Genomic DNA, 25,023 nt, shown 5'->3' on the forward strand with positions numbered 1-25,023 from the left:
ATATAAAATATTTATAGTCTATACAAGCACACACAGAATTTAAAAATGGTCCAGTGGCATCACAGCTTCCTTGCAACACTGGAGAGCTGCATGGCTTGTGACTGGTGACCCAACTACATATTTCTGATCCATAACCCAAACACCCAGATCCACACTAATCTACACACACTTATGCCCCCCCCTTGCCACACACACACATCAAAACTGGCCATACACAGGCAGATGTAAGCTTCAGTTTTGGCCCCTTGAGTAAAGTCCCCATTTTATCTGCCCGTGTATGGGCCCTTCCCAACATCCTATGTGATAGATATCTGGCAGGTTTAAAAATTGCAATAAGCTGGGACCACACTGGCACATTGATGTTGTCCTCTCCCAATAGGCACGGAGTATAATCTGATTGGAAGACTTAAAGACTGGATCAGCCCAATTTGGCCCAGAACGTAGGTAGCCATATTGGGTAAAGAACTGCTTGTTTGGCAACCTTGCCAAACAAGAGGATCTTAAGGTGAAAACACAGAGCTACAAGTAGCAGCTACGTGTCACGGCTACTAAATTAGACAATACTGATCATTTACTGATAATTGTCTCTACGTGTGTTTTAGCAGAGGCAATTCTCAGTATTGTCTATGGCAGGGTATTTTCTAGCGTTTAGTAGACATGACAAGTAGCTGCTACAAAGTAGCAATGGAGGGTTGCGCATACTGAGAATCTCCTGCAGTGCAATGGTTGGAAAAAAACGCATTACATTACATTGATTTAATTTCATCACATAGGTTTCTTTGTGGTACAGGCTGATTTCCTTTAAAGGAGAAGGAAAGGTAAAAACTAAGTAAGCTTTATCAGAAAGGTCTATGTAAATACAGCCATAAGCACTCACAGAAACGCTGCACTGACTTCTCTGTCGAAAGATTAGTTGTGTCTGTTTTCCTGTGCCACAGACACGCAGCTTTCTGTTCTCTGCTCTTTCCTGCTCCCCCCTCCCTAAAGAATGCTAAGAACTCACTCCCCCCCTTAGGAATGTGGATCTGAGCCAATCAGCAGGAAGCCGACTCATAGTCTTACTGAGCATGTTCACTTGGTCTGGGTGTCTGTGCAGGAGTGAGGCATTATGGGAACTTTCTTTACACAGCTCAGCATTTTTTCTTCCTGTTTGGCTTCTGATCATCTGAACAGGAAAAATATGGGGAGACTTAAGGGCACTATTGAGACAACTGAAGGTATGCCTGCAGCTTGAGATTAACTCTTTATTAGCCTTTCCTTCTCCTTTAATAATCTCCTCATGTTATTTTGCTGTTCCAAAGATGCATACTAAATTGCACTGAAGCTCATGAAATCTATGAGTGATTTTTGCCAGATTTCTTTGCTGCAGAGTTCGTCTTAAAGTTTGCCAAGTGAACAAAGCCTTTAAATAGTGAAATGTTAATAAAGGTGGCCGCAAATGGTATCCAAACTATCCCAGAGTCTATCCTATTGACTTGGATCACCATCTATCTGTGTTTGGGCCCCTGAATAAGGGCTAAAGTCCAAGGGAGATTTTGTAGGATGGTGTTGGATTGACTAAATGCATCCTACAAGTCAGATCTAGTTTCATGGGTCAAAATATAATGGGACTGACAGAAAAATCTGATGTGTAAACTACATGAAAGCTTTGCCATCCCTTCCAAAGGCGTGCCTGTCGGAAGGGAACTCTGCATCCAACGAGATAAAATCTGACAGACTATTTTTTCTCATTGAAATACATTGACTGTTGGATGTAGATGCAGAAAAAAAACTCCATCTGACTTTATCTGATCCGACTTTACATTGCATCCTATAAAAAACACATTTAGTAGGAAACGACAATCTCGTGCTGCTGCATGGTGTTGCGTGCTGTTGCATGACAAGACCAGATAAAATCTGACCCACAAAATCTCCTGCAGAGTTTACAACAATAAAAAGATTGTATTAACACAAGCAGCTCGATGCTGTCAGAAGGATGCTGGAAGTTGCAGTTTTACAACATCTGGTGGGCTTTCAGTTGCCTACTTCTAATATAAAGCATACAAATGACATGTTTCTCAGTAGTTTTCATTTCTGTGTTTGCCTGCAAATCATTTTAAGCACACAATATAAATGCTGCGCAGTGAGTTCAGTGTGTGTTAATTAAGTTGTTGGTTACATGTCCTACATCTTATAAGAACTGAAAGAGCCACAGTAGCACAGGCTTTGTGGATATACACATTCTGTTTTCTGTTTTCCATATAAAACAAAAAGACAGCTTGTGCTAGAGTAGGTTAAAAACAAAAAAAACAAGGCTCACACAGAAATCAAAGAATATGGCAGTCCCTGAGCCTTGTGAAAAAAGGTTTATATTTAAGAGACCAACATTTATCTGTATCAAATTTCTACTAAGAAAAAAAAGTAGATGCAAAAATAGAAAGTGTGCCACTGCCATAGAACAGGTATGGGACCTGTTATCCAGAATGCTTGTTACCTGGGGCCTTCTGGATAAGGAGTCTTTCTATAATTTGGATCTCTATACCTTAAGTCCACAAAAAATGCATTTAAACATTAATTAAATCCAAAAGGGTTGTTTTCCCTCTTTTAAGAAAGGGACTATTATATCTGGTGATGTAAACGGATGAAACAGAGCTCCCAAACTCAACAAGCCAGCAATGGACATTGACCTGTTTAACCATGTCAGCACTGTGATAGTTAGATTTGGCCAATCACAAGGATCTTAGCAATTCAGGTGGTAAATGGCAGTGCTTGTCTGTTTTAAAAGAGTGAACCAGTTACTGATAGGGTCATATGGCCAACTTACATGACTCTATAGCAGCGATCCCCAACTAATGGGCTCAGGGGCAACAAGTTGCACCCCAACCCATTGGATGTTGTTCCCAGGGGCCAAGCAGGGGAATTCCAGGTGTAGTGCCAAACAGAGCCTCCTGTAGGCTGCCAGCTGACATAGGGGTGCTGGCCAAAAAGAAACAATAAAAGAACAGAGTGCCACACACATGGGGACTTAAGAAAAAATAAAAATGTGTTTATTGGAAACACATTTTTATTTTATATTAAGTCCCCATGTGTGTGGCACTCTGTTCTTTTATTTTATATATATATATATATATTCATATATATGGTATATGAATAAGAAAAGGACCTAAATAGAAAATAAGTTAAAAATAACAATAACAATAAAAGTGTAGCCTCACAGAGCATTAGATTGTGGCTGCTGGGGTCAGTGACCCCCATTTGAAAACTACAAAGAGTTAGAAGAAGGCAGCAAATCATTCAAAAACTATAAAAAATAATGAAAACCAACTGAAAAGTTGCTTACAATTGGCCATTCTATAACATACTAAGTTAAATTAAAAGGTGAACCACTCCTTTAAAGGAACAGTAACACCAAAAAATTAAAGTGTATAAAAATAATTAATATATTATATACTATTGCCCTGCACTAGTAAAAGTTGTGTGTTTTCTTCATAAACACTACTACAGTTTATATAAATACTCTGCTGTGTAGCCATGGGGGCAGCCATTTAAATTGAAAAAAGGAGAAAAGGCACAGGTTACATAAGAAGATACCAGATAAACTGTGTAGAATACAATGGGAATCTGCTACTTATCTGTTATCTGCTTAGTAACCTGTGCCTTTTCTCCTTTTTTCAATTTAAATGGCTGCCCCCATGGCTACACAGCAGCTATTTCTATTAACTATAGTAGTCTTTCTGAAGCAAACACACAACTTTTACCAGTGCAGGGCAACAGTACATTATATTTTAATTATTTTAAAACATTTTTATTTTTTAGTGTTACTGTTCCTTTAAGTGAATGATGGAGAGCAACTTCAGGCAGAGAAGGGTGTTAAGTTGTAGCTTTCTATAAGAGGGCTGCAGTGGCTAAAATGCCCAGTGTGCAGTGGGGCCGAGATGCTTCTAGCCAGATCAAGCTTTAACCTACAGGGCCATACTGGATAAATAAACTGCCCATAAACTGTAACAGGGACAACATCTTACAAATCAAATTAACATTTACACTGCTTGGTGCAGTTTGTTTAGAACCTTTTTTTCCTGTATAAAGAAGCCTGTGTGTCATATAGTGAATAAGTTAATACCATTAGAATGTAAGGTCAAGATGCCATAAGCTTTAAAAAAGACTGCTGCGCGGGCTCATTAGCAAGCAATGATTTCATGAAATGCGGCACCCTGGTATAACTAAAGAGCTGTGAGTCATTTAATCCACTGAGAGGAGAGGGCACAAGTCAGACCTGCCATGTGTGATAGTGTTGCTAGAAGCCTGACAAGCACGGAAGTGTCACTTGGGGCAGGGCTGGAGGAAACAGCAGCATTCCTAAAATAGGGACAGCCAGGAAATAGGAAGCACATAATGTGTATAGTAAGTAAGGCCTCCCTCATACTAACAGTACTGTAGAATGGATGAAATTGAACTGAACTGTATCACTTCATATGAAAATCATTATCCCTGGAACATGGATGCTCACTGTCTCAGAAGTCATTAAGCTCCAACAAAAAAGACAGAAAATATAATTAATTCCATTAACTTTAATTTCATAATTAATTCCATTATCTTCTCCCACAGGCTGTAAATTTTGAAAAAAAAATGTACCTTGAGATTTTAGAAGGGGCGTTCAAATACTTTTACCTATATTAATATGTTTCTCTTAACAGACATATACCCAACGGACATCTACAGCCTCCACATACAGGATCAACTGAAATATTCTGCAAAACTTACAGCTCTCTAGGCCGCCACACTTAGGTATAATATAACACTCAAGAACGTGGCATTGCATCTCTGTAGCATTTTTAATTAACTAAACATGCTTTTGGGGCTGTTTTATGACTATGTATTGCTAGGTTTGCTGTGTATGTTCAAAAGTGACCAGTCCGATGGTGCCGGCTGGCCCAACTCACATTAATAGGCACCCTCTCTTCACTATTCCTTAAAAGCCAGACCTGCTTAGCTTAATCATAAGCTCTTTAAGATTCATAGCAGGGCATAATGTCATTCTAATCACTCCAACTATAGTTAATAGCACCAACATGTCAACTTGGTCCAGTTGGATATGCTAATGCTACTCACAAATCGAAGCTCAGCACTACTACAAGAAGGAAAAAGTATCAATATGAATCATGAAATGCCAAAAGAACAAGAACTGCTGGAACAAGGCCTGGTGGGTGGGTAGGAAAGTGGGTCAGGGAATACTACTGAGGATACTGAACATGAGCACAATGAATAAGGCTTGTGGCGGAAATACGTTTTTACTATTGTATAACTACAAAATATCTATGGGTTTTGCTATTTCTTACGTTAAAGGAGAAATACTATTTAAATGGAGAACCCCTGCCAAAAGAACAGCAGGAGGGGAGTAGCCAATCATATCCTTGCACTCACACAAGCAAAGACAGGCTTTAGTTCCCTATCAGGTCAGCCTAGTTGCTGATTGGTTCCTATCCTACAGTGCAGTGTACTGAGAGCCGCTGGCTCCCCTGCACATCCAGAGAATTCAGCCAGCAGGAAATGGAACAGATGGGCAGGACTAGTAGGGTTTTTTTAAGCACAATCCTTCTATATTTAGAGGAGTATAATTCACTGGTACATTCTTAATTTTTATAGGATATGTCTCCTTTAAACAGGGCAAAGAATAAAAAACAAAACCTTTTTTACTTTGTAACTTCCTGTTCTGCTGAGTCACTGTTTGAGTAGTAAAACAAACTACCAGTTCAGAGATAAGCCCTCTGTAACATAAAATGGTCCTTATCAAAGCCTGTGATGTAGCAAGGGGTATGGAGGGGCTTGTTTATACAGAACTCGTAACTCATAATCCGTATTTAAAACAAACTACTGTTTTTTGGGAGGGGGAGGGGAAAAAGGGTAGGTAAAGGTTAAACAACTTTATCTTAGTGCTTTATAATAGCAACATAATATTTAATTAAAACAATAGGTGAAATACCTACTGTGCTCGTGTTGAGCAAAGGTGTATATGTATATACTTCTCCTTTAAAGTGGACCTATAAGATGTTGGATAATCATGATGGAAGGCGCACTCGCCAGTGTTCATGGGGGCCTTTACACCGGGTTCTCTTGTAAGTGTAGGGCCCCAATATAAAAGTGATCAACTATGCACCCGAAAACCATTAACAGAATGGAATTCAATTCCAGAATGAAACACATGGGGGCAGTGCAGTGTCATAGCAAATCAGTTGTCTCACAATATGCTTTCATTACCTCAATGCATTCTGGTACTCACCTGTTTCTGGGCTGCAGTCCCCATTTGTAATTGGCAAAATTTGATAGCTTGCTCTAGCACGGCTCCTTCATCCACCTGGGAGATAACAAAATTGCAAATAAAGTAGCAACATTACTGAGCACATAGAGATAACTTGTCTAAATACTTATATTAGACATATACACAGGCAAAATGTAAAGATACAAAAAGCAGCAGTACATTTCTATGACAATGGTGAATTGCCTGCTGCATATTAAATTACGAGTAGCACCATCGCAGAAACACAGCATTTACCAAGGTTTACTGCTGGGACAATGGCTCTTGGACTCGGGATAAAAAGTGCAATATGCAGACTGTAGCACAGTTGGAATCACAGCGCCCCTTTACTTAACACCTGCCATAGGCAGATGACAACTACGGGGTTCTCCTGCACCTTGCAAACTATTGAGCTGCAATAACTTGTGCCTCTGAAGATTGTGCAAGCTCGGTGCATCCAAGGAAATTTCCAAATGTCACTCTGCACCTATATAAATACAGTGCTGCCAAAGACAGGCCATATTCTGCGTGCTTTAAGTTTGCAGCCTGCCCTGTGCTTGGTAAATAACCTCAAACAAGTACAGCTTCTTTTTCCAAACAAAATGTGGAGCAAGTCACACTCAAACCAATGGACAGGTTCTTTTACTACATTTTACTACATTTCTAAAGACCTGATAAGGTGTTTAGGTGATGTATTACTATTTTAAGAAACTAATTTTATTATATACATCACACACTAGTGTAAGCAATGACATTCATCATTTTTTTTTGCTGGTTAATGGAGTTGTATTTTGGAATAATTTTTCTCCCCCAATACTGCTTACCTGTTTGATCAGCATGTAGGTTTTACACATGATTTTTTCAATCTTCCCCATATCATATGTTGTGACTTTTTGGCCCTGCTGCCACACACGGTAGGCCTCCAACAGCAGATTTTTGCTACTCTCAGTATCATCCAGGAGCTTACGTTTGCGGCTAGCTCTTGGTGGAGGATCCTCACTGTGAGGAGGCATGGAGACTCGGCTTCCAGCAGGCTGCTGTTGTTTAGAGCTAATGCTCAGTTCTTCCAATGACAGTTCTGTGCCCTCAGGGCCCTTGTCTTTTAGGGATCTGGGCAATTCTTTCTGTTGGTTCTCTCCTCGTCTCCCAGCATCACTAAAATGCAAATCTTGGTCCATAGGCTCAGGTATCTGAGTATTAACTGACTCCTTAATACTCCTGGGTTCCCCTGTCTCCATGGTGTGAGGGGTAGAGTCCTGTATTTTCTCTTTGCCTCCATTCTCTGGCCCTGAGGCCACACCTTCACACAGCATTGAGCTTTTCCTTGGTGGCACATCTTTCCGGTCCTCTGATGCAGGCCGGCCTGACACGTCTGTTGTCATGGAAACTGGCGGGAACAAGCTGGGGTCCGAACTGTACAGATCCTAGTGTGAGGCAAATAAGAGTTAGTGGTAACTCTATATTCATTTCTATATTACCTATGAGTGAATTGAGTGTGCTCTTACATTCATTTTCAGTTTTTAGATAAAAAACAGCATGAAACTGCTCTTGGCTCAACTGAGAGTTAGCAACCCGAAGGTTAAATGAATCCAGGAAGTGCAAAGATAGAGTTGGTGACACTTTGGGCCTATTAAGCCAGAAACTTGCAACAAGCAGTTTCAAGCTCAGAAATTTAAAGGGGTGGTTCACCTTTAAATTAACTTTTAGTATGTTATACAATTATCAATTCTTCTTCTTCCCAGCTTTCAAATGGGGGTCACTGACCCCAGCAGCTAAAAAAACTATTGGTCTATGAGGCTAAAATGTTATTGTTACTTTGTATAGCTTATTTTTCTATTCAGGTCCTCTCCTATTCATAAACCAGCCTCTCATACAAACCAAATCCTGGTTACTATGGTAATTTAGACCCTAGCAACCAGAAAGCTTCTGAAACTCCAAAAAAATAAAAAATAAATAAATATAATAAAAATTAAGACCATTTGCAAATTGTCTCATAGTATTACTCTATACATCATACTAAGGTGAACAACACCTTTAATTCTAAAAATAGTGACACTTTTCCTCTTGTATTAGCAGCAGGCCTGGACTGGGATTCCAAATAGGCCCTGGCATTGCACAGTACACACTGGTACACAGGCCCAAACAGCCCCCCACTAGCTCAATAAACAGTTACTTTCTATAGTATGTTACAGCATCCCCTCTGGCATTTGCTGAAATCCATACATTGCCAGTCTGGGCCAAATTAGTAGTATAGAGGCTAAAGGCACTGTCCAGTTTATTTCCTTCACAAGTCAAAAGGTGGGGACAGAAAGATCAAAAATGATCTTGTACAGAAAGGATAAATTATAAAAATCAACTTAAAGGACTGTGTGTCTAAACATCCTCTGTCATTCAGTATTTTGTTGCTGGGTCCAGACAGAATCTTCCTTGTGCAAGAGCACAAAACTAAGGCATTACAAACCTTGGGCAGATTTTTAAGATAGCTTTGAATAAGAATATATTTAAGTGCTAGTAAATAGCTTAATACCACCACATAGGTCTCTGTAGGGGCAGAAATATAGCTAAACACTCACATCTATTTTGCAACTGCCTTAAAAGCTAATGCTTTGCTGATACAGTATGAGTGTATATTTTGTTGTGAGCGATGAACCAGAATTGTGTGCATGACAGATCCAGGGCCGCCATCAGGGGGGCACAGGGGGTACGATCGTCCAGGGGCCAATCTTTAGTTGTGTCTTCCTCTATGTGACGCGGCTCTCTGCTACATCCTCGCTTTTATAAGGTTGCGCCGTGCGTACTGACGTCACACGCACAGGGCGCAACCTTATAAAAGCACAGAAGCAGCTGGGAGCCGCGGCACAGAGAGGAGGACATCACGGGAGCTGGAGGCCGCTGGGGGGAAATGGAAGTTGCTTGGGGGCCCTGGGGGAATCTGAAGGATGCTGGGGGTGCCCTGGGGGAAGTAAGAAGATGCTGTGAGGGAAGCTGAAGGATACTTGGGGGGGGCCCTGGGGGAAGCTGGAGCATACTTGAGGGGGTCCTGGGGGAAGCGGAAGGATACTTGGGGGGGGGGGGGGGCTGGGGGAAGCTGAAGGATGCTTGGGGGGGGCCCTGGGGGAAGCTGAAGGATGCTTGGGGGGGCCCTGGGGGAAGCTGAAGGTGCCAGCAGGAGCAGGAGGATGCTGTGGGGGAGCTGGAGGATGCTTGGAGGCCCTGGGGGAAGCTGAAAGAAACTTGGGGGGCCCTGGGGGAAGCTGAAGGATGCTTGGGGGGGCCCTGGGGGAAGCACGAGGATGCTTGGGGGGAGCCGGAGGATGCTGGGGGTGCCCTGGGGTATGAGTATGAGTAATTTGGGGGAGAACCACCAATGTTTTGGGGGGCCCTGGGCTGGCTAGCAATGATTTAGGGGGTACCTGCCCAGGCACCAATGCAAAACGTAACCCCTGGCTACCAATGTCTGTATGTCTTTTGTATTGATGGGAGGGGTCACTGGGGGAGGGGCCATTGGGGGTGTGGGAGGAGGGGGGGCCCAGAATTTTTTTTTGTGAGGGGCCCCGTGATTTCTGATGGCGGCCCTGGACAGATCTCTTACCAAATGTATAACAGACAAGAACTCACTGTTCCTCTTACCCCAGTTAGTTCACTCAGAGTGTCCTCTAATACTTTCACGGTAAGTATGGAAGCTCTCTGCGCCAAGACCTGGCGATCCACATCCCGCAAATATTTCCTGTGAACACAAAGAGTGAGAGGATATTAATATATATAAGCAGCATTGGTACAAGAATGCTCACTAAAAACAGCACTTTCTGCATTCTTATAATAATATTCTAGGTAAAAGACAATATTACAGAGCAGTTTCCCTATCAGGACACACTTTTTTTTTTAACATTACAGGTATCTGAAAACCAATTATCCAGAAAGTTCTGAATTACTGAAATGCCATAGACTCCATTTTAATCAAATAATTCACATTTTTAAAAATGGTTTCCTTTTTCTCTGTAATAATAAAACAGCACCTTGTACTTGTTCTCAACTAAGATATAATTTATCCTTATTGAAGCCAAAACACTCCTAGTTGGTTTAATTATTGTTGAAATATTTTTTTAGCAAACCTAAGGTAGGAGGTCCGAATTACGGAAAGACCCCTTATGCAGAAAACCCCAGGTCCCATACATTCTGGATAACGGGTCCCATACCTGTATTGATTTTCTATTTTACAAATAAAAGTTCAAGCCTTTAGATGTGAGTATTCTATATCCCCTTTCAAGGGTGCCATCAGAAATCCTGGGGCACTGTACAAGTTATTTGTAAACACATGCATATAGCGCCAACATTATTAGCCACACCCCTTCTATGCACTGATAAAAGGTTAACTAGCAAGTCATGTAGGTTTTCCTAGAAAAAAGGTAGTGGATTACTGGCAAATCATTTTACTGATAGGAAGGGGTGTAACTATAGAGGAAACAAATCCTGCAACTGCTGGGGGCCCTGAGCATTCTGGATAACAGGTCCCATACCAGTCATACACGTAATGCAATTTACACAAGTTCGCACTACTCACCCAGGTCTCCCTCATTCAAAGTTTTACAAGGCCAAGGTTGATAATTCCCCCTGTAACCCCATGATGGTGGCCCTGGCCCATTTGACCATTCACATTAGATTTTATATGTGAACACTAAGCTTGGCTGAGTGGATCTACTTGTGATAACTTTCTGTGATAATTTTCTTTTATGTCATATGCACAGCAATCCCCATAATCCATAAAGCGCTGTGAGAAAATTCATAGCAGTTTTGAAACTTTCTTTTCCTAATAAAAATTCACATGCCCTTAAAAATAGTTTAAAAATACCAGCTTTCCTCTGCCTTTCTTTGGCTTACGCTTACTTGTCTAATTAACCCACTTTATCCTATCCATACTACATGACAGAGCAAAACAATAGCCTTCATACAGAGCAAAGGTTATAGGCCCCATTTGAGGTCCAAAAACTTTCTTTCACTTTAAAATAGTCTGTAGATCATTACTGAAAATGTCTACACCTAATATAGAACCTGGAGAAAGCAGGACACTCACTTCCCCTGGTCGGGGGTCCTTTGAAGCATGCACGAGAGTTTGAACAGCGTATTGGAGTCTTTCAGTTGAGCCAGAACTTCCAGAAGCAGCACAATGGAGCGGTTCATATGTGAAGCAAAACTGCCAGGGCGATCTATTTCATCCACAGGGATTCGCCAGATTCCCTAAATGATAACAAAAGAAGATAAAAGAAAAAATAAGTAAAATTCTTTCAAATTCTATATTTTACAGCTGCATACTAGTATTCATGTAACACATATGGGCATATAAATAACAATGGCAGTGAGGATATTTATGGGGGTGTATGGGGGTCAGATTCTTTTTTTTAAATGCCCACTAGCTTCCTTTTCCTGGATGCTTTTGTATATAAGCACTTTTAGAGAATCCAGACACACAAACCAAATCAGTCTAGAAAGCTTCAATGGGAAGTTGTTAGAAAGATATCCACTATTCCACATTTGCATGAGCAATATAGATAAAATGGAAGTGCCAATGGAGCAGCCTGGGAGAAATAAAACAGTTGGAGGCCCACATCCAGCACACAGGTCTGCAGCTGGACAGACATGCTCTTGATATAACATAGCATTAACTTAAACAAATAAAGAACACACCAGTATCCTCAAGCTCATACCATTTATAGGCCATGGGCAAACATTTCCTTGCCTTTTTCATACATGTTACCTGCAGGCCCACATATTGTTTGCAAGTTATTGTTTATATTATATATGATAGTAGTATGCACCATTGCTTTAAATCTAGTTCCATGTGAAAAATCAAGGGAGTTCAATAAATATAAATCTACAATGGGGAAAAAAGTAGTGGATAACAGAAGGAGAAGAAGTAGAAATTCAGAATTACAATGGTAAAATGTTCTAACATGGAAAATGGCAAAATGGAGCTATGGAAGAGGGCATTCAGGGAAGAGGATGTAGCAGGTGCAGAATCTGTTGGTAGGGGGGATGTTGCTTAGCAATAGGCTACAGTAGCTATTAATATAACAAAAAAAGAATTAAAGTGTAAATTACATTAAAAAACCAAGGCCTTATATGCTGTAGCATAATGTTAGAAGTGCATCCTGGACTTAGTTAGGAATTCACCCAAATCTTAACCCTTGAAATCAGGTGATTTTAAAGCTCTGGAGTTTTTTTCTTATCTAACAATCAACTGTATATTTGCTTGGGAAACTTTATCATGGCAAGTAAGTGTTGTAGCAGAGTTTCCCATCTTATATTAAAGGGGTAGTTCACCTTTAAATTAAGATTTACTATGATATGGAGTGATATTCTGAGACAATTTGCAATTGGATTATTCAAGTTTTTTAAATTATTCAGCTTTATTTCAGCAGTTCTCCAGTAAGGAATTTCAGCAAATATCCAGTTGATAGGGTCAACATAGCAACCATAAAGTAGTTTCAATGAGAGAATGCAATATTAAATGAAGACACCCTGACAGTAATAAAAAGTAACATTACATTTGTAGCATTACAGTTTTTTTAGATGCCGGGGTCAATGCGCCTAATTTGAAAGCTGGAGAGTGTAAGCAGAAGGCAGCAAATCCTACAAAAACTATTAAAAAAAAAATTACTGATGAAGACCAACTGATATAAGGTGCTCCCTAGCTATACATCAGAAACGTTACTTTACAAACACATTCTCAGTACATAGCTTACATAGTACATAGCTTGAAACTTTGAGTAATGCAAGACTTTGCCACAGGTTGCAAGTGCCCAGGTGAAAGCAAAGCCCTAGCTACAAAGCCAGACACATGGGATCCCAAGCCTGGTGGGAAATGGCACATCTGTAGCAGGCAAATCCCACGGGGAAATAACTAATAAAGTCGTGACTGTTTACTCCGTTTTTAAATACAGAGCTGCGTTAGAGAACGGAAAGCTGTCTTGTGCTCTAATCACTGAATGAATCCTTTCACTGACAGTGAAACCTTAATTAATGCTTGGATTATCTGAGTTGCAGGGATCACAATAAACAACGCAGCATGTCTACACTACACATGCACCCATACGCATGCAGTCAGTCACAGCGTGCTGGCAAACCGAGCCACATTTTTATGCAAGGAATTTAACAAAAGTAAAGAGAAAGCAAATATATAAATAATTATATATCTGAAGCCTTATTAGAAAAGGAAAAGCACCAGCTGACCCAGTCAGTCCGGTACCCCCCCCCCCCCCCGCTGATCCCCCAAAGTATACACATGATCTGGCTGCCTCTACTGCTTATTTATGGGTTAGCTTGATTGTGCTTAATTAGTAAGCCACCCAAACATCTTGATCGAGCAGGCGTAGGAGGAAGGGGCGTGGGAGGAAGGAGGGGGGAGACATGGGGGGAAAAGAGACTGGCACTCCTCATTCTGACACTATATTTATTTAGTACCAAATGTAAGGATGCCCTTCTTAAACAGTAGAATACTAAGTGGTGTCTGAGCCCTACCTATCACATTGCAAATAATTAGCAGTATTTACATTTTTCTTATAGAAAGGCTGACATTTATATCTTTATTCTGGCAAACCTTACAAGCAAGTAACATTCCTATCTTGTTCTTTAGCCCTTCTGGTACCTTGCACGCGTTTATATCTCCAGTGCTACCCTGTCTTCAGACCTATACTGAAGTATAAACTTAGGGTTGCCCTGATGCAAACATACTGCCATGTTCACGATCATCATCAAGTAAAATCACTCAAACAAGCATGTTATAACACTTTTTTTTTTGTAAATGCCACTCTTTTTCTAGTGGGCTGAAGCAGTGGCTACAATAAAATGGGAAATACATGGTAGCTGGTCTATGGAGTCTCTGGTAAATGACAAGTCATAAAATTACAATTTCCTTGAAAACTTAAATATAATCTAAGGATGAGAAAAAGTTAATTACACAGTGGCGTAACAATCGAGGAACCAGACCCCACTGGGTGGGGGAACCCGAACCTCAGGGTCTGCTTTTTGCATTTTTCTTGTTAATCCCTGATCCATGCTTGCTCCCAGGTAGAAAGCAGGGGCTTCCAGGAGAGTGCAGGAGGGGGCAAGTAAATGCGTCATAGCACCTGCTACTCTGCACCTGGCCCTTCTACAGATTTTTGCAGGGGGGCCCAGCACCTTGTGATGCTACACAAATTAAACAACTTCAGGTATATGATCTATTATCCAGAATGCTCAGGACCTGGGTTTTCCAGATAAGGGATCTTTCTGTAATTTGAATCGCCAGATCACTGCTAAAAATAATTTAAAAATTAAAGGCACTACTTGGACAATAGGATTGTTTTTCTACTGATATGGATTTGTGTAGCTTAGCTACCATCAAGTACAAGGTACTGTTTAATTTCTAGAGAAAAAAGGGAAATTACTTTTAAAAATTAGATTTATTTGCTTATATTGGTGTCTATGGTAGATGTCCTTCTCATAATTCGGAATGCATTCTATACCTGTACAAATAAAAGTCCTGATTTTATTAAAATGTTCATGTCAAGCAAAGTTGTCTTTGCAGCCATTGTATTTTGGAGGGTGACATCCAGACCATAGGCCTATAGCTGGGCAACCTTGTATTTGTGTGCATTTCCTGCAAAGAAGCAATGCAGCTCTAATAAGTGTGTATTATATGTTGGGGAGCCATGTCATTCCAATCAAGTCATGCAAAGAAAATCACAGAACAAGAAGGAGCACATTCTTTATGACTCGACAAGCAAAGGAACTCACAAGGTGTCAATTCAGGGAGAGTCTCAATATACAAGGCTTTATTCTAAAGGTCACCTGTTTAGGTACAATGGTGAAACTGGGGTTTTCAGTGCCTCAGCTGCACTGCTTTTGGAACTCCACTCACTGTTATTTCAAGATTCCTGTTGCTACTTTGTGGTTTGCAATGCTTTGAATCTTTCCAGACCTTTAGCAGAATCCCAATCAAGGCTGCAGGGCTACATGCTCTTACAGTACAGCTCCCCCCGCACATAGCTTGGCACCCCTTCCCTTAGTTCATAAGACTTTTATGCTGTCAGATGTGTGCATCAGACATTACACTGCACAGTGTTCAGTAGGCTCTGACGCCTAGAGAAGACTATATGCCAAACATGTATGATAGAGGAAGACATGTTATTAGAATCATAAAGGAAGGGAACTGGCACGGCCAGGTTTTATGTCCTGGGAACTGATTTGGCTTTTGCCTTAGATATGAAAGGCATCGGTTGCAGACTTTAGGGAGCAGTGAGAGAGTCCAATGCTGCTGAATAATTCATTCTTTTCCTGTGTGTGCACCCGCAGAGAAAACCAAACAGCAAACACAGGAACACAGCCAGCCGTGCAACTAAAGCATGCGAGGGAGGGAGGGGAGAAGTAGAGAAAGGGAGTGAAAGAAAGAGAGTTACAGTAAGAGGAGAGACAGAAGAGTGTTGCACAGAAGATGCAACTATGAAGTTCAATAAGGAAGAGCAAGCAATGGTGTAAGCAACACAGAGAGCAGGAGAGACAGGCGGGGGCAAGAGGTAACGGGGGGGGGGGTAATTATTTCAATCACCCACACTTCCTGCACGGTTACAGGGGGAGAGGGCTGAGCCTTCCTTGCAGAACTTTACAAAGAACATCAAGTGCTATTTATAGAGCAACAGGAAAAGTAATTCAGCCAAATGAGGAGAGAGAGAACCCACTCTCTCGTACACAGCTCCGGTATAAACACACCACACAAATATGGGCACACGCATGCCATTATAAAGACTGAGAAAGAATGACTGAGCAGTATATATTTAGATAGAGGCAAGGAAGCTGCTAAAGGCAAATGTATATCAAGCATCAAATCAGCTGCTAAGTGAAATGATTAAAGGACTTGATTTGTGGCTGTTGCATTACAGTTTCACTGGTGATTTAAAGTCATGAAACTTTGACTAAAGGTGCTGCTGTTTAGCACCAAGTAGTGCCCCTCAGATCCTCATCATTTGCACATAAATACACAAAACCACACCATACACTCATGCCACAGATTTACCCTGCTAGTAACTAATGAGACAGACCTCACACATGACATAAATATATTATATATAAAAGAACGAGTAGAGGCAGTTGGCTGTATATTTTAACACACAGAGGGGTCTGGATATGAATCTGTGCATGGGGGACAGTAGTGAACATAAACACCCAGTGCTACACGAGAAGCTCGCACATCTGGGCAGGAAAAGAACTCACCATCACAGTGAGGAAAGGCCCCTCCAGTGTCACATCCCTTCCAGATGACTTGAGGCTACTCTAGAGTGAGGTGCCGGCGGCGGCTGGGTGTGTGAGTGTTTGCAGCTCAGGCCTGGCACAGCCTAGGAAGCAGCACTGACAGGCTGTCTGTATCTTACACTGCCTTCCGCTTCACACCCACGCACCCCCCTCTTCCCTCCTGACCCTGCACTAGTCCAGCTTGTTAGTGTGTGGGGATCTGTGTGTATGTGAGCTTCCTTAGGGCCGCCCATAGCCAGAGGCAACCAATCACACGCTGCCAGTGTATCCTCCTACATATACACCCACGCACAAAGGAACAGAGCTAATGCACCTAGCAAGCTGTGTACACACATACAGTGTATACAAACAGCTCACTGGATGCGTGTGCATGAGACTACATACTTTGTGCAGCTACATACATCTGTTCAATATATACATGTGTGCACTAGCAATCTGTGCACATACACTTCATACATATTACTATATAAATAAAGCAAGGGCATCTCCCTTCTTTCTTCATTTATAATATAGAACTTACTGAAGACAGGTTGACTATTAACCCTTGGTTGATCTGGACACACACACTATAAACAAATATAAATCCAAACAACAAATGTATGTAAATGTAAAGGAAAAGTCACCTCACACCTACACAGTCATATAAAAAAACCACAAACGTGGGTTTAAAGGGAATATAAACCTTATTTATCCACAGGGTTTACTTTAATTTTGTTTCTTTAATATTATTTATTTCAGTGGTTAATAATTTCCTATAATGCACCAACTTGTGCTGCAGCACTGTACAATAGTGTGCGTATGTATCAAACATACAGATTATATACAAAAGTGATCAACAGATAAAGAGAGCCCTTATTGTCAAAGCTTACAGCCTAAAAGTAGAAGATATTTGAAAGACATTAGGTGCGTGGGCGTTGCCATATAGCCAAAAATAAAATACAAACCATAGACTCCAGTGAACAATGTTCCTAATAGTCAATTTATCAAAGAAAATTCTAAAAATGTAAAAATGCTCTCTTGCCTCTACCACCTCAGATCTGTATGTAATGTTTTACTAATCAAAAAAAGTTTGCAGGATGCTCCAAATTTATAATAACAATGTTCAGCTTTATCTATCACAGATACATGTGCCCTGTTGACTGTAACCAGACAGTGTGCCCACATGTTGAAGGAGATCTAGACCCTTGCAAAGCTAGCCATACACATTAACATTTTTAAAAGATCTTTTCGTTATCGTAGGACCAAGCTTATCCTGAAACGATTGTTTAAAAGTTTGATTTGTCCATCAACGAAAACAACAATTTCAAGCGATATTGTCTAGCTGAAGCTAGGGACACTACCTGCTTGGCCCTGCAAACAATTGGACAATGGGCAAATTTTGTTGCGAACGACAAAAATTTTCAAACCTGCCTGATTGATTTTCTGACTGATTTCGGATGAAAAATCGCTAAATGTGCAATTGTTTGGTGCCCACTTGAGCTAAAATTGGTTGTTAGGGAGAGATCAATCTTAACATGTATGGCCACTTTTAAGACAGCACATGAATGGCTTCTGAGGCCACAGGGGGCTGACTGTCAGGGAGGCTGAACCACAGGCAAATGCTCAATTGTGTGTCTGCACCAAGACCCTGGGTGCTGACATACAGAGTGGACTTTGCCACCAAAATCTGCTCCGTGTCAGCACTAGGGCCAACATAGAGGGGCTGTGCTTATACTCCGAGACACAGCCCCGTCTGGCATTAGCCAGACTTTGCCAAATCCTGCTATACTATGCAAAGAGCCAAAGCTAGCCCTCTTCTCCTCACATAAAACAGCCCATATGTAAACCAATGTTTTATATAAATAAAACCTTTTGATTAGAACCTGCATTATTTTCTGTCAAGTGATCAGTAAGTGACACAAAGAATATCAAAATGGCGGGTCAAGGAAAAGGATGTAAAACCAGAATATTTAATAAAATGTATATGGTAATGTAGGGAGCACATTGAGATGATTTCCCCAACTGCTCAGACGTTCCGAGTCTGTAACCAATGTCCTTTTAGAGGGAGTTTACCTAAGTAACTCAGCAGTTTAGTAATTAATTCCGGTCTTTAGTTTATATAAAGAGAGGGAGCACATGGCTCATTCTCTTTGGTTTCAACTGATTATGTGGGTTGATGGCCTGGGAATCTGGAGCATAAGGTAGAAGTAGTCAGTTCTGTCATAGCACATTCAAATTCAAAAACTGATTCAAAAAATGTACAATAATAATAAAAAAGCCTAAGCAGCTTAATCTCATCACAGTATGTATCAAGCATTACTGTTCAGTAGAGAGATGCCAAAGCAGCATAATCTAATAATAGATTTTACTGCATTAATGGTCAGTTTCCCTAGATTACGAAGGAAACGTAAGGCTGTTAAATTAAAAGCATACTGCAATATGCTGCCATGACACATGAAAAAACAATGGCGTCAGATTTCAATATCAATATCACAGAACCAATGTAAAGTTTGCCCAACAATCACTTGAAGACTTTGGGGGCCCATGTACACCTGACAGACAAAAAGCAACTTTTACATGTTTGCCATGCTTTACTGTGTTTTTCAGCATGGCATCACAAGGATTGCATGTTTCCAGTGCATCCATAGCTACAGGAATGGTGATCACCACCAATAAAAAAAATTGGCCATGCAAATTTTTTATTGTATTGAGCATTGACCTTCGCCCCTACAGGTTCAGGCCTATATGGAAATATGAGATCATTAACCCATGCCTTGTCATATGATGGAAACCCTGCAAGGCACATTTGTAAAAGATTTTTTGGATGCCATTTGTTTGCACTCTAGGGATTAGAAGGAGGCGATATTACACCAGGCTAATATATTCTAATATACACACAACCCAGGGTTGTTTTATGGGAACATTTAGCTCCAGTGCATCAATTCATATAAAAACGTACAAAATTCCAAAATTAAAAGAGTCTTTAGTATCACATTGCTCAGGACTCTGACAAAACAAAAAGAGGATGTGCACAAGTGATTTCAAGTGGTGTAAAAAAATACCTCCAAAAGCATTTATTATGGAGTGCACATAAAAGCCAAATGTTCATCAGTGGAAAAAGTGCTTGAATAAGGCAGTGTCCAGGCCTGAAATATTGTGCATTGTCAGAGATCTGAGACATGTGATAATTAGGGATGCACCAAATCCAGAATTCGGTTTCGTATTTGGCCAGGATTCAGTCTTTTTCAGCAGGGTTCAGATTCAGCTGAATCCATGGTCCTGGCCAAACCAAATTAGCATATTAGGAGGGTTTGGAAGGGTTAAATGTCCACATGAACACGGAAGTGAAAATTTTTTTGCTGCGTGCGCCAATGTTTAGCCCTTTTGGATCCAGTTCAGAATTCAGCCGAATCCCTTGGGATGGATTCAGGGGTTCGGCTGAACCCGAAAAACTGGGTTCGGAGAAAAATACCCTGATTATTACATAAACACAATCAGTCGGTTTTATGCATTCAAGTCCCTCTGCTTCTCTGCTTTCCATAGGATCTGTGCACTATCCTGTAGGAAAGGAGAGGGACTTAAAGTCCCAGAATCCATCATCACCACCACAGAACAAGGAGAAGGAGGGATTAGGAAATGGTTTCTACTAATGAAAGGCACACTATTATGGGTAAGATAAGGAATTATGCACGCGTAGTTAAAAAAAAAAAATGCCATTATATTTTCCCCTATAAAAACAACAAAAGAAAAACAAAAACAGTAACTTGTACTTGATGGTAGCTGTGTTGCATAAATCAAGATTGGTGGCCAAACAATCCTATTACTGATAAAAAAAAAAAAAAAATTCTAGTGTGATCCAAATTATAGAAAGATCCACTATCTAAAAAACATCAGGTTCCAAGCATTCCAGCAGATACCTGTAATAACTTTGTAACTTAAGACCACTTTGACTCAAGAGTATTCTAGTTTCAGGATAGACAAAAATATAGATGATTTTTAAATGCATAACTTGCTAGCAAAATTGATCTTATTTTTTTAGAGGCAAATAAATGGAATGGTTTTTACCTTTTACATTTTTCTAGCAAGCCCATAAATACAATTCAGTAATCTGCACACAAACATGGATAGCTAAAGATGCAAAGCCAGAGTGGCAAATGTTCCGTCTGCTTAGTGCCCATTTTGCATTATGTGTAGAATGCTGCCCTGCATTACAAAATTCACCATGGCTCACCAGGAGAGGATCTCCTCAACCACAATGAGAAAGCGGAGCACTTATACTGATACATAAGAGTCAAATACTCAAAATAGAATATACACATATAAATGTTCTATTAACAGACAAAGCTCAAGGGCGGGCCAAGCCGACCGGGCGCCCTAGGCAACCCGGTCGGCCAACTCCGACCACCTCCCCGCCCCCCCCCCCCACGAACGGCGCATGCGCGCCAAAGCACAGGAGGCGGTGCAGGGGGGGGGCGGGGCGATTAGATCGGACATTGCCTCCGCCACTAATGACAAGCGGCGGAGGCAATGACAAAGTAGCACTAGGGGTAGGCAGGGGAGGCTCCTGCCTGGTGCCCCTCAATCGTTGTGCCCTAGGCAGCTGCCTCTTCTGCCTACCCCTAGTTCTGGCCCTGACAAAGCTATATGTCAAAAAGGGAAACCATAATTGAAATTGCCTTTTCCTCAGAAGGCAAATATCCAAAATAGAAAATAGTACTCCTTTAAGTAGCAGCTGTATGAAAGTAGTTAGATTGCTGGAGTGAATAAATAGATTTGGGATATTCAAAGTGTGCTGAAGAAGACAGCTGTTTGGATTTCAGCATCAAAAATTCCCTTACAGGAAGCATGCTTGTGTGTAAAGAATAGACTTAAAGGAACAGTAACACCAAAAAATGAAAGAGCTTTAAAGTAATAAAAATATAATGCACTGTTGCCCTGCACTGGTTACTGCTACAGTAACACTACTATAATTTATATAATAAGCTGCTGTGTAGCCACGGGGGCAGCCATTCAAGCTGGAAAAAAGGAGAAAAGGCACAGGTTACATAGCAGATAACAGACATGTTCTGTAGAATACAATAGTGTTTTATCTGTTATCTGCTATGTGCCTGTGCATTTTCTCCTTTGAATGGCTGCCCCCATGGCTACATAGCAGCTTATTTATATAAATTATAGTAGACTTTCTGAAGTAAACACACAACTTTTACCAGTGCAGGGCAGCAGCACATTATATTTTAGTTACTTTTATACACTTTCATTTTTTGGTGTTACTGTTCCTTTAAGCCATTTAAATTTGGTGTACAAAATGGGGATGTCTGCCCTTTTCTTAAAACTGGATTGAACAGATTAATTAAGGTGAAGGCTATTGTACCTAAATTATTTCATGTGTTAAGACAGACTTCAATACATGCAGATGAAAGGCAGGTCAAAGAAGGAACACAAAAGCTATTTGAAAGCACAAATTGACAATACTTTGGTCATGTTTAAGGGCTCTGGCACAAGGGGAAATTAGTAGCCCGCGACAAAACCCCATGTTCGCGGGCGACTAATCTCCCCGAGTTGCCGTGACCCGCCATCCCACCGGCGAACATGTAAGTAGCCGGCGGGATGGCACACGCGGCGGCGCGATTTCCCGAAATCGCCGAAAAAGACTTGCGAAAGTGGATTTAGTATCATTTTCAAAAATTCTGCCCTGTTAAAAGCAAGAAATACCATAAACCATAGATATTTCTTAATTAAAAGAATATGCAGAATGTACATTTAGCATGAGCCATTTCCTTTAAACCAATGCTGACAAAGGTAGTATACTGTAAAAAAGAAAAAATATCCCTTACAATGTTCTCTCTAATTCTTGGCCATGTGAGCAAAAAAATTATTTTGTGCGCACATTTTAAACTTGTGTATGGGCTTAGGTCAGAATAGATAATATATTTTGTGTTTTCACACAAAATTCTTTGTGCGCACCGCTATTTGCTGTGTTCGCTTGCCTCAAAAATTGTGGCAACATTGCCCCCAAATACTTGAAGTCCCTCTGCAGTCCAGATAATCTGTGCACCATCACCCATGAAAAGCAGAACGACTTCAAATCCCTGAATCCATTGCAACAAGCAAGAAGAAGAAAAAATGCCTATAATGGTTCTATAGATATTCACAGCAGCATCCTGCTTTTTAAACTTCAGTCATTAGTGTAGGCTGCTGGAGATAAAGAACATGATGATCAAAATGGTTTTAGGGTGGTGCTGTTATTGTTAAACCTAAGTTTGTGAAACAGGAGAATGACTATTACATATCTGTAGGAACAGATTCTGGTCATTACTTTCCAAAAATAAAGAATGTGTACAATGACTTAATGAGCATAGCAAGAAATTCTACATACACTTCAACTAGTCTTTAGCTCTTTATGGCGCTGTGAGTAATGTCGCCTCATTCTATCATAAAGACAAAAACAAAACAAAAAAAAAAGCATAGGCAGCAACGGTTTACATAAAGAAGATTTGCCAAATTGTTTCTATTATGCTTTGACAAAGCTGCTTCTTATTCAAGGGCCTGTATGTTGATTGGATTGTGACACTGAAATCTGCTCCGTGTTCCTGCAACCAGCTTGACGCAGTGGCTCCAGGTGCAGGCATAAGGAAAAGTTGTTTCACTGCCTACATTTATCCATAAGCAGAGAATCAGCCCTGTGTGACCATAGCCATAAAATAATTGCAGCAGAACAATGTTCATCAATGTTAAGCTGGCCATACACGCACCGATACTATCGTACGAAACCTCGTTTCGTATGATATTCGGTGCGTGTATGGCATGTCGGCGAGTCGACCGACATCACAGGAAGCTGCTGATATCGGACGACTCGCCGATCGGCCAGGTTAGAAAATTTTGATCGGGCGCCATAGAAGGCGCCTGACCAAAATCTGCCATCAGGGCTGAATCGGCAGAAGGAGGTAGAAATCCTATTGTTTCTACCTCCTTATCTGCTGTTTCAGCCCTGACTGTGTGTGGCGGATCTGACGATGTTTCGTGCGACCGATGGTCGCACGAAACATCGTCAGATCGTCACGTGTATGGCCAGCTTTAGACTCTTGAAACAATGTAACAGGAGTCAGATATCCTCTAGGTTTCCTAATCAGCTTTAATCATCCGCCTTACAACATTAATAACTGAGAAATATAAAGAACAGAAACAAACAGATCCTGCATCTAATAGGAATTTCATTTACACACAACTTTAAAAGCAATTAACATTTGTAATTAATTTAGTTATATTTAAGGGCTCTGGCACACGGGGAGATCAGTCGCCCGCGACAAATCTCCCTGTTCGCAGGCGACTAATCTCCCCGAGTTGCCATCAATTGCCATCCCACCGGCGAAAATGTAAGTCGCCGGTGGGATGGCACACGCGGCGGCGCTATTTTGGCAAATCGACGAAAATTCCTCACGAGGCAACTTCGGCGATTTGCAGAAATCGCCTGCGCAGCGTGTACCATCCCACCAGCGACTTACATGTTCGCCGGTGGGATGGTAGTTCGGGGAGATTTGTCGCGGGCGACTAATCTCCCCGTGTGCCAGAGCCCTAATAAGAAGTCTGGTTTCCATATCTCTTTTTTCTTAAATATTTGTTAATTGTATTGCAAGCTGAGGGCAAAAGGGTTCAAATAAAGCAATTTGGCTTTTCTAGACATGAACTTCGTGGGTTGTTAGAAACATTTGAATCTAATCTTTATCTCAAGCAAATAAGATGCTTTTTAAATATAATCAACTACAAAATGTGTTTTAAAATCATGAAGTTATTCTTCACTACCCCCCCTCAGAAATCTGTATTCTGCTTTGTGTGAGAGTGCCCCCCCCCCCAAGTAAAAAGCCAAAACTGCACAACACAGAGTCCAGATCTCAATCCAATAGATAATATGTGGCTGGATTTAAAAACAGCTATTCACTAGAAATCCCCATGTAACCTGGCAGAGCTTGAGCAATTTTGCAAAGAGGAATGGAGAAAATTGGTGCCCAGATACACAGTCAAGGCAGACCTATCCACAGAGTCAAGGTTATAATTGTTTTAAAAGGTTCATCTACTTAAAAGGGACTTCAAGGGGTGAATATTTTTGCAATTAGTTATTAGTAAGAATTTTAATTCATTTAAATCATTTTGCAGAGATCTTTATTTACTTTGACATGGAAAAGGTTTTTTGTTGATCAGCGTCAATCAGTGTAAAAAAAACAAAAAAAACAAATTAGATACAGCAGTGCTGTCCAACTTCTGTTGTACTGAGGGCCGAAATTTTTCCGACCTACGTGGTGGAGGGCCGATAATGGAAGCCAGTTTTGACCACTCCCCTTTTTGAAACTGCACCCACTTGAAACCACACCCATGTTATCACATGACCATACCCATATTAATGGTTGTAGTACAGCAAAAACCTGCCATACTCTGCCTGCCCTACCCTGCCTGTGTGCCATACTCTGCCTGCCCTACCCTGCCTTTGTGTGTGC

The 25,023-nt window shown here is 40.9% G+C and overlaps 1 protein-coding gene across 5 annotated transcripts in view; it reads right to left on the reverse strand.

Annotated features, from left to right (window-relative positions):
* Positions 1-25,023, reverse strand: part of cabin1 (calcineurin binding protein 1) — an 89,466-nt gene that overhangs the window by 4,740 nt on the left and 59,703 nt on the right. For all 5 annotated transcript variants that reach the window (XM_031892348.1, XM_031892340.1, XM_031892341.1 and 2 more), the window contains exons 30-33: positions 11,343-11,506; positions 9,902-9,998; positions 7,096-7,695; positions 6,257-6,331 (exon numbers count right to left, since the gene is read on the reverse strand). In XM_031892348.1, the coding sequence (XP_031748208.1) occupies positions 6,257-6,331; positions 7,096-7,695; positions 9,902-9,998; positions 11,343-11,506 (936 nt within the window). The remainder of the gene's footprint in view (positions 1-6,256; positions 6,332-7,095; positions 7,696-9,901; positions 9,999-11,342; positions 11,507-25,023) is intronic.

The sequence above is a fragment of the Xenopus tropicalis genome, chromosome 1 (genome assembly GCF_000004195.4).
Source record: "Xenopus tropicalis strain Nigerian chromosome 1, UCB_Xtro_10.0, whole genome shotgun sequence".
NCBI lineage: Eukaryota > Metazoa > Chordata > Amphibia > Anura > Pipidae > Xenopus > Xenopus tropicalis.